Raw genomic sequence first — 14,877 nt, forward strand, 5'->3', positions numbered from 1 at the left:
AGTAGATTTCACGAGCCTTTTAATTCCAATATTAGCTGCAGATGAAGCCAATGTGTAACACTTGAGTGCAGGGGTGGCGCTCTAACAGGAACAAACATATTCCTAAAATCAAAGGGTACCTTGCAAAAGTGACTCTTTAAAAAACAGCACAGCCTGCTTTAAATTATATTTAGAATAATACTGTTTTTGTCTATATTACACTGTTCTACACACATTTTACATTATGGCCTAACTGACTTTACAAATCGGTCTGCTTGTAAAAACAAGTTCAATGCGACACTTGGAATCTAAGGTGCTGAATACTCCACTGCTGCTGGCGCCTTATTTTCTTAATGGCTATGCTTCCATTAAAACTTCATGGGGGAAAAAAAAAACATTTTGAAACATCAAATTAGACGACAACAGATTAACAGACCTACATTTTTTTTGTTATAAAATAATCCCTTTTCACTTAAATATAAATGTGCATCATGTCACTAATAATGTTCACATTCAATGTTTAAAGAAGAGTGCTTCAGTTGTGGAGCCTTTCAAGTAGATGTAAGGCAAAACAGGGGTCAGTTGTCATAAATATTCGTAGCTTCTTTATAATTGAATGCAAACAGGCTTGAAAAATGGATTACAACTAAATCACATCTGTGATCTGCCCTTTTATTGAAATAAATAAGTGTGACAAAGGCACTGAAATGTGCATTTTAACACATTATAGTGGATTATAGTGTGAAATGTTTTTGTCCATGAGTTCACATTCTAGTGATAGCCAACCGTGTACCTTCTGCAGATACACACAGTAGTATCGAACAATAACATCTCTGGGACCCCCAAACAACTTTCGACCACAGAACGATGCGTTTAGGTGCTCTTAGAGTGCAGTTCAAAGAGGGTTCAAGCAGTGCATTCGCATAGCTTTTAGGGTCACACAAACAAGCTGCGTTTCCTTGTTCACACCTGCATGTCAGAACCACTGGACAAGCCCGTGATGTTGGCCTCCTCTGACGTCAAACCACCCTTTAGCGTCCTCCTCACTGCACAACAAGAAACACAACAGTAAGAATCCTTAAACTAAAAATGGCCGCCTTCGCCCATTTCAAGCAACTCACATGATTTGCGATTGACTCTTGAGCGCCGCCTCTCGCGAGGTTGTGTTCTCTGGCTGGGGCCCTGAGTGGCTGAGCGTACAATTCGCTCCATGATCTCGTCAGCTGTGTCGTCTGTGCAGTTGACGGCGTCATCGTTGGCCACGCACCACGGAGGGACTCGGCCTGAACGCGCACAAATCATCAAAATGCTGTCATGATGGTGTAAGTCAATATTGCACTAGGGGAAGCAAATAACCCTGGAGAGTACTAAAATTATTGTACTGGAGTACAAGCAAAAAAAAAACACCCAAGAAAATATAAAACAGTACCTGATTTAACACTTCAGCTTTGTTCGATTTTACTATCAATTCTCTGTGTTTGTGGCCAAAAATGATGAAGGGTCAAATGGAACAGAATTAAATAAATACAAATTTAAATAATTAGTTTAATGTGTCAATAATGAATTGGAATTAAATGCATGAATGTGGTAATACATGTCTCATTTATTTACTTTAGTTGTATTTAATTATTTCAATATTTAATTATATACTTCACAATTTATTTAAATTAAATGTACTTTTACATTAAATTAATGACACATTTATATTATAAATTATATATATGTATGTATATAATTTATAATATAAATAATATAGATAATATATATATATATAATTTTTAAATTAAATGTACTTTTACATTAAATTAATGGCTTACATTATAAATTATATATATGTATGTATATAATTTACAATATATATATATATATATAATTTATTATATATCTATATTAGTGGTTCTTAACCTGGGTTCGATCGAACCCTAGGGGTTCGGTGAGTCTGCCTCAGCGGTTCGGTGGAGATCAAGACACACCCGACTCATCGTGTAAATACAAACTTCTCCCTATCGGCGTATAACGGATACGGCAACAGCAGAAGTCAGACTGATTTGCAGGTGTGTAATTTGTTGTGAGTTTATGCACTGTGTTGGTTTTGTTCTTTGAACAAGGTGATGTTCATGCACGGTTCATTTTGTGCACCAGTACAACATATTCACCATTAATTGGGGCGGCATAGCTCGGTTGGTAGAGTGGCCGTGCCAGCAACTTGAGGGTTCCAGGTTCGATTCCCGCTTCCGCCATCCTAGTCACTGCCGTTGTGTCCTTGGGCAAGACACTTTACCCACCTGCTCCCAGTGCCACCCACACTGGTTTAAATGTAACTTAGATATTGGGTTTCACTATGTAAAGCGCTTTGAGTCACTAGAGAAAAGCGCTATATAAATATAATTCACTTCACTAATTAGTTGCTTATTAACATGCAAATTAGTAACATATTGGCTCTTAACTAGTCATTAAGTACTTAGTGCCTTATTCGGCATGGCCTTATTATAACCCTAACCTTTTAACCCTGACCCTAACCAAATAACTCTAAATTAAGTCTTTGTTACTTAGAATATGTTCCCCATATTAAAGTGTTACCAAAAACATATAACTTTGTCTTGAATTTGAAAAAAAAAATACAATTTTATTTTTCACTGAAGAAGGGTTCGGTGAATGCGCATATGAAACTGGTGGGGTTCGGTATCTCCAACAAGGTTAAGAACCACTGATCTATATATATATAATTTAGGGCAGCACGGTGAAACAGGGGTTAGTGCATGTGCCTCACAATACGAAGGTCCTGAGTAGTCCTGAGTTCAATCTTTCTGTGTGGAGTTTGCATGTTCTCCCCGTGACTGCGTGGGTTCCCTCCGGGTACTCCAGCTTCCTCCCACCTCCAAAGACATGCACCTGGGGATAGGTTGATTGGCAACACTAAATTGGCCCTAGTGTGTGAATGTGAGTGTGAATGTTGTCTATCTGTGTTGGCCCTGCGATGAGGTGGCGACTTGTCCAGGGTGTACCCCGTCTTCCGCCCAAATGCAGCTGAGATAGGCTCCAGCACCCCCCGTGACCCCAAAAAGGACAAGCGGTAGAAAATGGTGTTGCCAATCATTATATCCCCAGGTGCATGTCTTTGGAGGTGGGAGGAAGCCAGAGTACCCGGAGTGAACCCACGCAGTCACGGGGAGAATATGCAAACTCCACACAGAAAGATCCCGAGCGCAGGATTGAACTAAGGACTACTCAGGACCTTCCTATTGTGAGGCACAAGCACTAACCCACTGTTCCACCGTGCTGCCTACCCCTGGCACATTCAAATTTCTGAAAAAGTCAAAAAGTTCAAAACCTTCACTTGATTTGGTTTGGTGAATTTGGTATGATGCTGTAGCAGAGGAAAAGTATAAAGATAGTACTTATTACAGTAGTGTCTGGTTGGATTATGATTAACACAGAATTCAAATTAATTAATTTGACCAAACAGCTCATTAGTTGCCTACTAATGAGAATGTGTTAGTGAGAGTCACCTTTAGTGCTGCCTGGTCGCGTGCGAGCGCGGAGGCCCGGCATGGTGGACGTCTCGTTGTCTCCGTCGCTCTGTAGGCTGCTCTTCAGCACGGCCTTCATGTTCTGGTGCTCGGCGGCATCCTCAGCGTACTGAATGCCTTGAGGTTGGCTCTCGTGTGCGTCGGGCTGCGGTCCTCCGAATTTACCGCTCTGTAGAAAAGGAGACTTGTTGTTTCTAGGGCAACCATGCTTTGCTCACGCACACTTTGATACTGCTTATGATGATGAGTCATCATAACATATCTCCAACTAACGTATGTAGTTCATGAAAACAGTGTTTCTCAAATATTGAGGCAGTGTTAGCTTCTTTATTCATGCTTGGAACAATACAAAACCTCCAGCTAGGTGGCAGCAGTGCGCAATTATATGAGCCAAAAGGCTGAGCAGCAAATAGAATGACTATAAATAGGTCTAGTTTTTAACTTGGGGGGGCCGCATTGGGCTAAAAAAAACTGCATGTAAGGTAAACCTATATGTGTGTGCAGGCACGTGCACACATAGGGCCCTATGGATGCTTGAGCCCTTGCCCTTTTTTGCCTCGTCTTAAAAAGTGCCCTCTGCCTGTGTGTGTGTGTGTTTTTTTTTCGTTTTTTTTCTTTAAATAACATTAATAAATTCCTGTCAGGGATGTAAAAGAACAGCGGTACAAAAACTCCACGTTTTCTTGTAATACCGGGTTGTTTGAGCCTGCCGCTTCCGCCAGAGAGGGAGAGAGAGGGCGAGTGAGTGAGTAAGTGAGAGGAGAGAGAGCCAACTGCGCCCCTGAGGAGACGTCACGTGACAGTGGAGCAACTTGAACCTGTGAGTTAGTCGCCGTCCACTTATTCAGCATCTAATATGGGTAATATTTCAGAAAAACGCTGTATTATTCTATTATTCAATGTGTCAGCTTCTGTTTTTGCCGTACGTCGGAGCACGGCGCATCAATTGAGCACGGCACATCAATTCCGCACAGAGCAGAGCAGATCGTGCGGGACAGGAAGTAGTGTACAAAATACAAAATAAAATACCAGGTTAATTTTCAAAATAAAATGCACTGTGTTTACGGCGGATCACATTTCTCTCACAGTAGAGGTTTAGATATAAAGATTATTGTGACTTTGCTATTACTGTGTGGGTTAACAAAATAATAATAATAATAATAATAATAATAATAATAAGAATAATGATAACGATTATAATAATAATAATAGGTATTATTATTATTATTAATAATAATTATAATTTCAGCATTCTAGGGATATAAGATGTAGGTTATCTGTTAGGAATATTACCATCTGTATTTAAACTTGATTCATGTTGATTATGCCTGCAGCACAATGCCAAAAAAAGAAAGGATACAGAAAAGGAAGGAGAAGGAGCGCCAGGAAGCAGCTAAGGGTAGCAGACCTCTTAATGCATGGCTAAAACCAAGTACTAGCATCATGAAAACCCTGAATTTACATTGAGGAGCATATTTGGGTATGGGTGGCCTCCATCCTACAGCCCTCTACTGGCCCCTGGTCCATATTTTTGGCCCTGTATTGCATTTCAGTTGTTTAGTCTGAGCATTAAGTGAGAAAGACCATAAGTTACAACTTGATGGTGTTTTCATCAAGTTAAGGGAAGAAGGACAGATTTTCTCATTGAAGTTTTTTTCCATTTGAGTATTTATTTTTGTATTTTTTTTTTCAAAGTTCATGTTGCACTGTTCAATGTTCAATATTAAAGTGCTTATCTTTAACAATAAATAGCCTAATAATAAACCAGTGTTTTGTTGCTTTTCATGTCTTCCAAGCCTATGATAATGTAAATTAACTCATTATGACAATAATTTGTTGACACAAAAGAAATGGCAATCACTTTTACCTACAAAGGACACACAGCTAAGTAGTTAGCTTCCTATTAGCAAATTTAATTTTACATTAATTTCCATATTGTGTAAAGGACCAAAAAAAAATGTCCTGCCCTTTTCTGACTTTGAGCCCCTGCCCTTCTATAATCATGTGCACGTCCCTGTGTGTGTATATATATATATATATATATATATATACACACACACACAGGCATGGCTAAAACCAAGTACTAGCATCATGAAAACCCTGAACCCTATATATATATATACACACACGTGTGTGTGTGTATGTATATATATATATATATATATATATATATATATATATATATATATATATATATGCATTTCTGTCAGATAAATGCAGCACTTCTCCCAGAAAATTGTTGAGGTATTCACATGTTTATTTCTCTTGTTTGCATTGGAACAACACAAACCAACCCCCTGACCCCCATTCTTACACCTTTGCTAGTGGAAATTTGGACCACTCTTCTTTTGCAAACTGCTTCAGGTCTCCACAAATGTTCTATAGCAGACCTGGGCATTCGGCGGCCCGCGGGCCACATCCGGCCCTTTGTGCGTGCCTGTCCGGCCCGCGTGAGGCCAATCATAAATTACACAATAGATTAAAAAAAGTATCTATGTCGAGTGTGCAATACAACGGTGCTGCTTTTGTTTGGGAAAAGCGTTATTTGTATTACTTCCGTGTGGACGTATGCTCGTGCGCGATTGTGAGTGAATGTGAACAGCGGCAATCACAAATTACAAAATAAATTAAAAAAAACATCTATGTCGTGCGTGCAATACAACTGTGCTGCTTATATTTTGAAAAGTGTTATTTATGGGCGTATGTCCGTGTGTAACCTGTGAGTGAAGGTGCACAGCGACAAGTGATGCACGGTTATCCCCGAGACGCTAAAAAGAGAAAAGTTGACGAATGCCGTGTTTCCAACAAGACATGGACTGCCAAGTATTTATTTACAGAAATTAAAGGTAAAGCCGTGTGCTTAATTTGTGGTACACAGGTTGCTGTGTTTAAAGAATATAATTTGAATCGCCACTACACGACGAAGCACGAGGAAAAAATACCGGAATCTGTCTGATGAAGCGCGCTCAAGGAAGGCTGATGCGTTGATGGTAAAACTGCAAACCCAACAAGGACTTTTTGCCAAATTTCACACCCCCAGAGATGCAGCCATCAGGACAAGTTTCGTCATTTCTCACAAAATCGCCAGAAAAAGTAAGGCGTTTTCTGACGGAGAGTTTATTAAGGAGTGCTTATTGTTGCGCTGATTTGCCCGGAGAAGAGGGGCGCATTTGAGAACGTGTCACTCTCCCGACGCACTGTAACGAGGCGGGTTGAGACCATCGCTGGAAACTTGGAGCTTCAGCTGAAGAACAGAACGGCCAACTTTGACTGTTTTTCGCTGGCTTTGGATGAGAGCTGCGATGTACGTAACACCGCCCAGCTGCTCAGCTTCTTACGTGGGATAACTTCAGACTTTCAAATCACGGAGGAGCTGGCAGCCATGCAGTCAATTAAAGAGACAACCACAGGTAATGACTTGTTCACATAGGTAAATGCGTGTTTGGACATGTTAGGACTGAAATGGGACAAGCTGGCAGGTGTGACAACAGATGGTTGTCCAAATCTGACGGGGAAAAATGTTGGACTTTTAAAGAGAATGCAGGATAAAGTTGACAGAAATTGACATTTTTGCATTGTATTATACATCGGGAAGTGTTGTGTAAGACAGTGTTAAAAATAAAACCATCAAAAGCAATCTGCTTTTTTATAAAGTTAAGTTAGGTTAAATGAAATTATTATTATTTATCTTACGGTATATCAAAAATCATTTCAGCAAAATTTAATTGAAATATTGTCGGTGTGGCCCTCCAGCAGTGCTCAGGTTGCTCATGAGGCCCCCGGTAAAAATTAATTGCCAACCCCTGTTCTATAGGATTTAGATCTGGACTCATTGATGGCCACTTCAGAACTCTTGTCTTGAGCCATTTTTGTGTGCTTTTTTAGGTTTGGTCGCTATCAGCACTTCAGTCATCAACAATTATATCATCTGAGAAATGGACATTGTAACAGTGTAGGTCTGACCGGAGTGGCCTAGCCAGTCTCCAGATCTCAACCATATAGAAAATCTTTGGTGGGAGGTGAAAGTCTGTGTTGCCCAGCGACAGCCTCAAAACACCAGTGCTCTAGAGTAGATCTGCATGGAGGAATGGGCCAAAATACCAGCAAATGTATGAAAACCTTGTGAAGACTTACAGAAAATGTTTGACCTCTGTCATTGCCAACAAAGGGTGTATAACAAAGTATTGATATTAATTTTTGCTCTTGACCAAATACTTATTTTCCACCATAATTTGCAAATACATTCTTAAAAATCAGACAAAGTGCTTTTCTGGATTTTTTTTTCTCATTTTGTTTCTCATAGTTGAGGTATACCTATGCAAGATGGCGCCAGTATGTGCTTTGGCCTGCCGTCTCTCGCTGTCAGCTCTGTTCGTTTTTGTGTTTTTTGCGTCTATTTTCGTCTCTGTCAGCTCACTGCTTGTGTATGACCGCCAAACACTGTTGGATCTTTGCCCCTCTCCCACTGATATGATCAACTTCGACGTTGGTTTTTCGACGTCCCAGTCAGCTTTTTCACCTGGCCGGATTCCTGCCTTCCTTTCCCGCCCCCTGGCTCCTCTCCCCCGGCGGAAGCGTCTCCGGCGCCGCGGTAAACGTGGCGGCCAGCTGGTGAAAGTTAGGGCACTCCTGGCCCGGCTTCCCGTGGCTCCCCGAAGGATGAATGGTGCGGTATCCGGTCTCCTCCTGCATCCACGCTCGCTCGATCCGATCGGCTCCTGGCTGGTTCCTATCGTTGGTTTGGAGGAAGAAGCTTGCCGTCGTCGCTCCTGCTGTCCCCGCCCCCGGAGGCGCGGGGTGGATCACCGCCACCTGCGGGCTGTGTGTCGGGCCCCACCCGGATTAATTGCGGCCTTGGACGTGCTGGCCCCCGCCAGGTTCGGTCTTGTGAACGCAAGATCTTTGACAAACAAAACTTTTATCCTGAAGGATTTCTTCACTTCCCGCGGACTGGACTTCCTCTGTGTGACGGAGACATGGCTGAGAGCCGGTGAGTCCGCCCCTCTTAATGAACTTCTGCCTCCGGAGTGTTCCTACTTTAATTCCCCACGGCCGTCCGGTCGAAAAGGAGGAGGATTAGCAGTCGTTTTTAAAAATGACTTTAAATGCCGTCAGATCCGCCTACAATCCTCCTTTTCAAGCTTGGAACTGTGCATGTTTGAACTGGGTCTTTCTGATGTCGTCCTGTGTGCCGTCATCTATCGACCACCCAAGTACCACAAAGACTTTATAACTGACTTTTCTGAATTTCTGGCTGAAATCCTGCCCAAATATGATCGTGTCCTTATTGTGGGTGATTTTAATATTCACACCTGCTGTCCAGATGAGCCGCTTTCCAGGAGCTTCCTGAATATAATCGACTCATTTAACTTTGTACAGTCTGTGTGTGGTTCTACACATGAACGTGGGCATACACTCGATTTAGTGCTCTCGTATGGTTTGTGTGTTTTTAATTTGGACATTTGCGACGCTGTGTTCTCTGATCACATGCCGATCCTGTTTGATATTGCCACGCAGTGTCCAGTTAAATTGTGCGCACCGCCCCAACGCTCTCGCATGTTTAATTCTTCGTCTCCTGCTCGGTTCTCCTCTATTTTTTCGACTCTTTGTGATGATAATTCTGCAGCATCTGTGTGTCTGAATACTGAAGAGTTGGTTTCTGGGTTCAACTCTATCTGTTCACAAACACTGGACACGATCGCGCCTTTCAAATGCCGCCGCGCTAAAGCCACGCCTCAACCCTGGTTGAATGACGTCACTCGGGCTGCCAGGCGCGTATGTAGAAGAGCAGAGAGAAAATGGAAAAAAGACAGGCTGCATGTGTCCTTTGCCATTTTTAAAGAAAGCCTGTTTTCCTTTCAGATGACTGTAAAAGCAGAAATGAATATATATCTATCTCAGATTATATCTTCTAACTGTAACAACCCCAGAGTTCTGTTTAAAACTATTAACACTGTCATTGATGCTCCCAAATCTGCTGGTTTTGATGCTTCTTTTGAATTCTGTGAAAATTGTCTCCATTTTTTCACTGACAAAATTGTGTCAACTAGAGCCAGTCTATCTCAGCCTTCATATGACCCTTCTGTTCCCCTGCATTTCTCTTCTGTTTTCCATCAGTTTGAGCCGGTGTCCTTTTCTTTTTTAAGTGACACAGTTAGTCATATGAAGCCCTCTGGTTCTCCTGCAGATGCCCTCCCACCTCGCCTGGAGGTACTTGCTACTATTGGATCAAGTGTCCTTAACATTATCAATAGTAGCCTCTCTTCTGGAATAGTTCCAGTAGAGTTTAAACATGCAGTGGTACGACCTCTACTTAAAAAACCCAGCCTCGACCCCTCTCTCCTCTCTAACTTCAGACCTATCTCTAATCTTCCATACATTTCCAAAATATTAGAGAAGGTTGTCTACAGTCAGTTGCTGCCCTTCTTAGAGGATAATGGTATCACTGAGCTGTTCCAGTCCGGTTTTAAAGCCCTCCACAGCACAGAGTCAGCGCTTCTAAAAGTTTTTAACGATATCCTCCTGTCCACTGATTCTGGTAAATATGTTGTCCTGGTGCTTTTAGATCTGTCTGCTGCGTTCGACACCGTCGACCACGCCACCTTAATCACTCGTCTTGAGAACTGTGTGGGCATTAAGGGCGCCGCCCTCAACTGGTTCCGGTCGTACCTAACCGACAGGAGTTTTTGTGTAAAAGTAGACAGTTTTATGTCGTCCACAGCTCCTTTACCACATGGGGTCCCCCAGGGCTCAATCCTTGCCCCATTATTTGCGCTTTACCTTCTCCCCCTTGGTTCTATTTTTAGGAAGTACAGTATTGCATTTCATTTTTATGCCGATGATTGCCAGATTTATTTTCCCATGGCACAAAATAACACGGTTCAAAGTCTTATTGACTGCCTGCACGACATCAAAGTCTGGCTTTCAGCTAACTTCCTGAGCCTAAATGAAGACAAAACAGAAGTTATGTTGTTCGGTCCAAGTCGCTCTCCCTCCCCCAACGTTGACCTCGGCACTCTGACCCCGTATCTCAGCGACTCTGTCACAAACCTGGGGGTAAAGTTTGACTCAGATTTTAAATTCGAAAAACAAATCAGCAGCGTCGTTCAAAAAAGCTTTTATCAATTACGCCAAATAGCGAAAGTGAAACCGCTTCTATCAAGACATGATCTTGAGAAATTAATCCACGCTTTTATCTCGACTCGTCTTGATTACTGTAATGCCCTGTATGTTGGCATTAGCCAGGCCTCCCTCGCCCGCCTGCAGCTCGTGCAGAACTCTGCTGCTCGTCTGCTAACACAGACCCGCAGACGTGAGCACATCACCCCTATTTTAGCGTCCCTTCACTGGCTCCCTGTGCGTTACCGAATACATTTTAAACTCCTTTTATTTGTTTTTAAATGTCTAAACAACCTCGCGCCAACCTATCTCTCCGACCTCCTTCAGCCTTACTGCCCCACCCGATCCTTAAGATCAGCCGATCAGCTGCTGTTGACGGTCCCTGACACAAGGCTGAAGCTTAGAGGTGACAGAGCTTTCACCGTTGCTGCTCCCAAGCTCTGGAACGACCTACCCCTGAGTGTTAGACAAGCCTCCTCTCTTCCTGTTTTTAAATCTCTCTTAAAAACATACTTTTATTCCATGGCTTTTAACACTGAGTGATATCCATCCTGCAATGGCGCCCCATAATACACCTGCTGTGATCCTGTTTTTATGTTTTTATGTTTTTATTAATTCTATTTTAATTATTTATTTTTTATCATGTTCTGTTTGTGTTGTGTTGTGTTTGCTCGGTACTCGTTTTATCTTTTAACCTGCTCATTGTACAGCACTTTGGCTACCCCTGTGGTAAATTTTAAATGTGCTTTATAAATAAAGTTGATTTGATTTGATTTGATTTGATGATGAAAATTACAGGCCTCTCTCATGGTTTTAAGTGGGAAAACTTGCACAATTGGTGACTGACTAAATACTTTTTTGCCCCACTGTATGTATGTGGGAGCGTAGGTACCTGTGTATGTGGGTAAGTACCAATGTGTGCGCATATGTATGTATTAATGTGTGTGTATATATATATATGTATAATTGTATGTATGTACAACATATTTGTCTCCCAGTGTGTGCGGGAGCCAAAGTACGGCCCCAGCCACCCGGAGAGCCCAATCCAAAAGAGCAGGTGCGGTGCCCAGGGACCAAGGGACCACCGGCCAGCCAGCGACAGGAACCCCAGAACAGGGCCCACCGTGCCGTCCAGCAGTGGCAGACCAGCAGAAGACAAGGCACGGGAGAAGCAGGGGACAGCCAGCCCCCAAGCCAGTGAGAGACCACGCCCCAAAACACGTTGCATAAAACCATAAACACAAAAATAATAACTTTATATTTAAGGATGGGTCTGAAGCTGTTGAACATTTTGAAGGGTTGAAAGTTAAAAAAAACTAAATCATTAATTTACTTGACACTTGAATGAGTGTGTCCCTTTTTCGGCCTTATGAGGTATAGTGGAATTAAAAAAAAAACATTACACACATTACATATATATATATATATATATATATATATATATATATATATATATATATATATATATATATATATATATATATATATATATAATTTATGGATAGGTCTGAAGCTGTTGAAAATTTAAAGCTGTGAATCTTTTTTTATTTGTTCATATCCTTAACCTACACCTAAGTTAAGTTGACTCAAAGTTTATTAAAGTCCATACCAGGAAGTAGATGGCTAAAACGCACATCAAAGCAACTATTCGACAAATGTTATTAGTCTCGCAGGTGTTTTATGCTACTATGTTAGTCACAGCAAAAAGGTTTTCCATGCGAGCGACTGCAGGCAAAGCTCCTCCTACCTCGCCATCGTCATCATTGCCGTCATCACACTAGAAAGATTTAGGAGGTGAAACAAACACTATTTAGATCAAACGGAACCATTAGATGACGACACAATACGACATGATCTCCTAAGATCCAAACAACAAAAATGTGTGTTTTAACAGTGGACGTGTTGCGTGTGATCTACTAAGACCGCATGTACAATTGATAACTAGTGCAAAAGTGGTGTAGGCTGCCTTATTTAAGTGAGTATTATGTGTGTGTAGACTGGCTGTCACCATGGAGACACTCATTTCCCTCCACTTTCATGGAATCATATGCTCTATAACCTGTAATAATGTATAATATGCAGCACACAAATATAATCTGGGCCTCCCGGCACAATATTGAAGCACAATCTTAACAGAACCTACTTCAAGCTCCAATAAGAAAAAAAACGAACACTATTAAACAACTGTCACCAAATCGAAACAATTGGATTAGTTTTAATTGGTCCCTTAAGTCATCCAGCAGCTGTACAATTATACAGTGATATTGGCGGAATACACAAAATGTCTTAGTATTTTTTATTTCTGTCTAAATATGTTGACACCCACATGTAAGGACCATTCTCTGTCCATCGTCCATCGCCTCTTTTCTCACAGCCATTTGTGCGTAACTGTGCCAGCTTGCGCTTGAATTTCAAACGTGCTAAATAATACAGACTCAAAACAGTTCAAGTCTTGATAAATCACATATACATGAAGACAAACCCGCTAAATGGATTGCGGTCCTTATTTTGAACATCTAATAGACAACATTCCTCTGCACATGAGCTTAGTAGATCAGCTTTGTGTGCGCTATCACGTTTGCACGTGTTTTAATACATGCAAACAATTAATAGACGTAAGTGTGTTTGTTATTGTGGGGGACATAATTATTTGATTCACTGCTGATTACCCACTTATAAACCTATGAACGTTCCCAAATCAATGAGTCTTTCAACATGTGGTAGGTAATCAGTCATGGTTTTACGATTTGGGGAATTCTACTGCTGCTTATTAATACATGAGTAATTGTTACACTATTAGCCTGAGGGTGACATCCGCTACGCCACCTTGCGATGGAAAGGCTTGTTACTCCAACTTTTGCTCGCAACCTAAAGGACAACCGCTCGTATCAAGAAAATCTCGTTAACTGGAGCACACTTTTTGCTACTTCTATTTTAAACTCACTCCTGTTACTCAAATGAGTCGTCTTCACCTTAAGAACCTTGTAAGAAAAATAAAATAAAGTTGCCTGAGAGGGGTCAATAGTAGGGCTGGTATCAGGGATTTATGCTGCCGAGTCCGATACAGATCACATGTTTTAACTGTACATTTTTCCATTTATTTATTGTAAATGCTATTGACAGTTTATTATTATTTACACAATATTTTAACGACTATTTGTTTTGATCACATACAATTGTTTGATGAAAACAAAGTCTGGGCACAATAACTAAACAAAATTAGAACTACTGTTACTCTTTGAAATCCTTTTTGCCATCAGAGTCCTCCTGTGTCCAAGCAATTGTTCTCTAAATTTGTAAACGTGAACAAAAATATTTTAAGCAAATAATATCTACCTAATTACTCTAGTATTGCTCATATACTGATATTACCCTTGGTGTCCACACCACTAATTAATGGATCGGTCCGACCTTGTGTACTTCTGGTTACGACAATGCTGAAACATCAACATGTAACACCTGTTGTTTTATCCCCTCTCTAACACCTATTAATCCACTGGTAAATTGCTGCTTACTTTCTGATGTAGCGTTCTTCCATCTACACTTTTTAAATATTACTGAGCACATATTTCTTGCTCTTGTTTCAAGCTACCTTAGCTAGCATGCCTGCTCCTGCTGGCTCTCGGTGTAACACACTCAGCCCCGTCCTAACAGTGGCGGGCCGTGCGTTTCCCACCTAGGCCATCAGTGATGTCCCACTTCAATGATTACCTCTCAAAATACCATCATTGATGTCACCTCATGACCATTGCTGGAGAAATACTATACAGGAACAAATTTACGCACTACTGGGCATTGTACAAAACGGGTTATTTTCTGGCGCATTTAAAAATCCATAAACTCGCATCAGCAATTAAAACACATCTTATGTAGTACTGTCATAATTAAAATTGCAAAAAACATATGTGACGATGCTTCAGAATTTGCTTTTGAAGAACGTGGAAAAGGTAGAAAGTAACAATGTGAGCATTAAAGAGGAAGATGAGCGTGTCTTACATCTGTGATCATTTTCCCCCTGGTCTTGTTTCTCTCTCGATGGTTGGCTCTCTTCTGCTTCTGCTGCAGCACCCGCTCCCTGGCTGTGCGGTACTCCAGGGCAAACTCACTCAGGATCTTGCTGAAGCGGTGAATGCTGACCTCGCGCACGGCGTACACGGGGTGGCCCAGGAACAGCAGGAAGGCGTGAAACCTGCAGCAAAGACGTGCTTCATTATAAGGTGCACCGCCGTATCTTTCAACCTTTCATATC

At 41.5% G+C, this 14,877-nt stretch overlaps 1 protein-coding gene across 7 annotated transcripts in view; it reads right to left on the reverse strand.

Moving 5' to 3' along the window:
- Positions 1-2: 2 nt before the first annotated feature.
- Positions 3-14,877, reverse strand: part of fhod3b (formin homology 2 domain containing 3b) — a 255,607-nt gene continuing 240,732 nt past the window's right edge. For 6 of the 7 annotated variants that reach the window (XM_061953218.1, XM_061953209.1, XM_061953201.1 and 3 more), the window contains 5 exons: positions 14,625-14,817; positions 12,376-12,405; positions 3,489-3,678; positions 1,101-1,262; positions 3-1,025 (listed from right to left, as the gene is read on the reverse strand). In XM_061953218.1, coding sequence (XP_061809202.1) covers positions 943-1,025; positions 1,101-1,262; positions 3,489-3,678; positions 12,376-12,405; positions 14,625-14,817 — 658 coding nt within the window. In that variant the 3' untranslated portion in view covers positions 3-942. The remainder of the gene's footprint in view (positions 1,026-1,100; positions 1,263-3,488; positions 3,679-12,375; positions 12,406-14,624; positions 14,818-14,877) is intronic. The other variant, XM_061953193.1, reaches the window with a different exon arrangement.

Source organism: Nerophis lumbriciformis, linkage group LG04, assembly GCF_033978685.3.
Source record: "Nerophis lumbriciformis linkage group LG04, RoL_Nlum_v2.1, whole genome shotgun sequence".
Classification (NCBI taxonomy): domain Eukaryota; kingdom Metazoa; phylum Chordata; class Actinopteri; order Syngnathiformes; family Syngnathidae; genus Nerophis; species Nerophis lumbriciformis.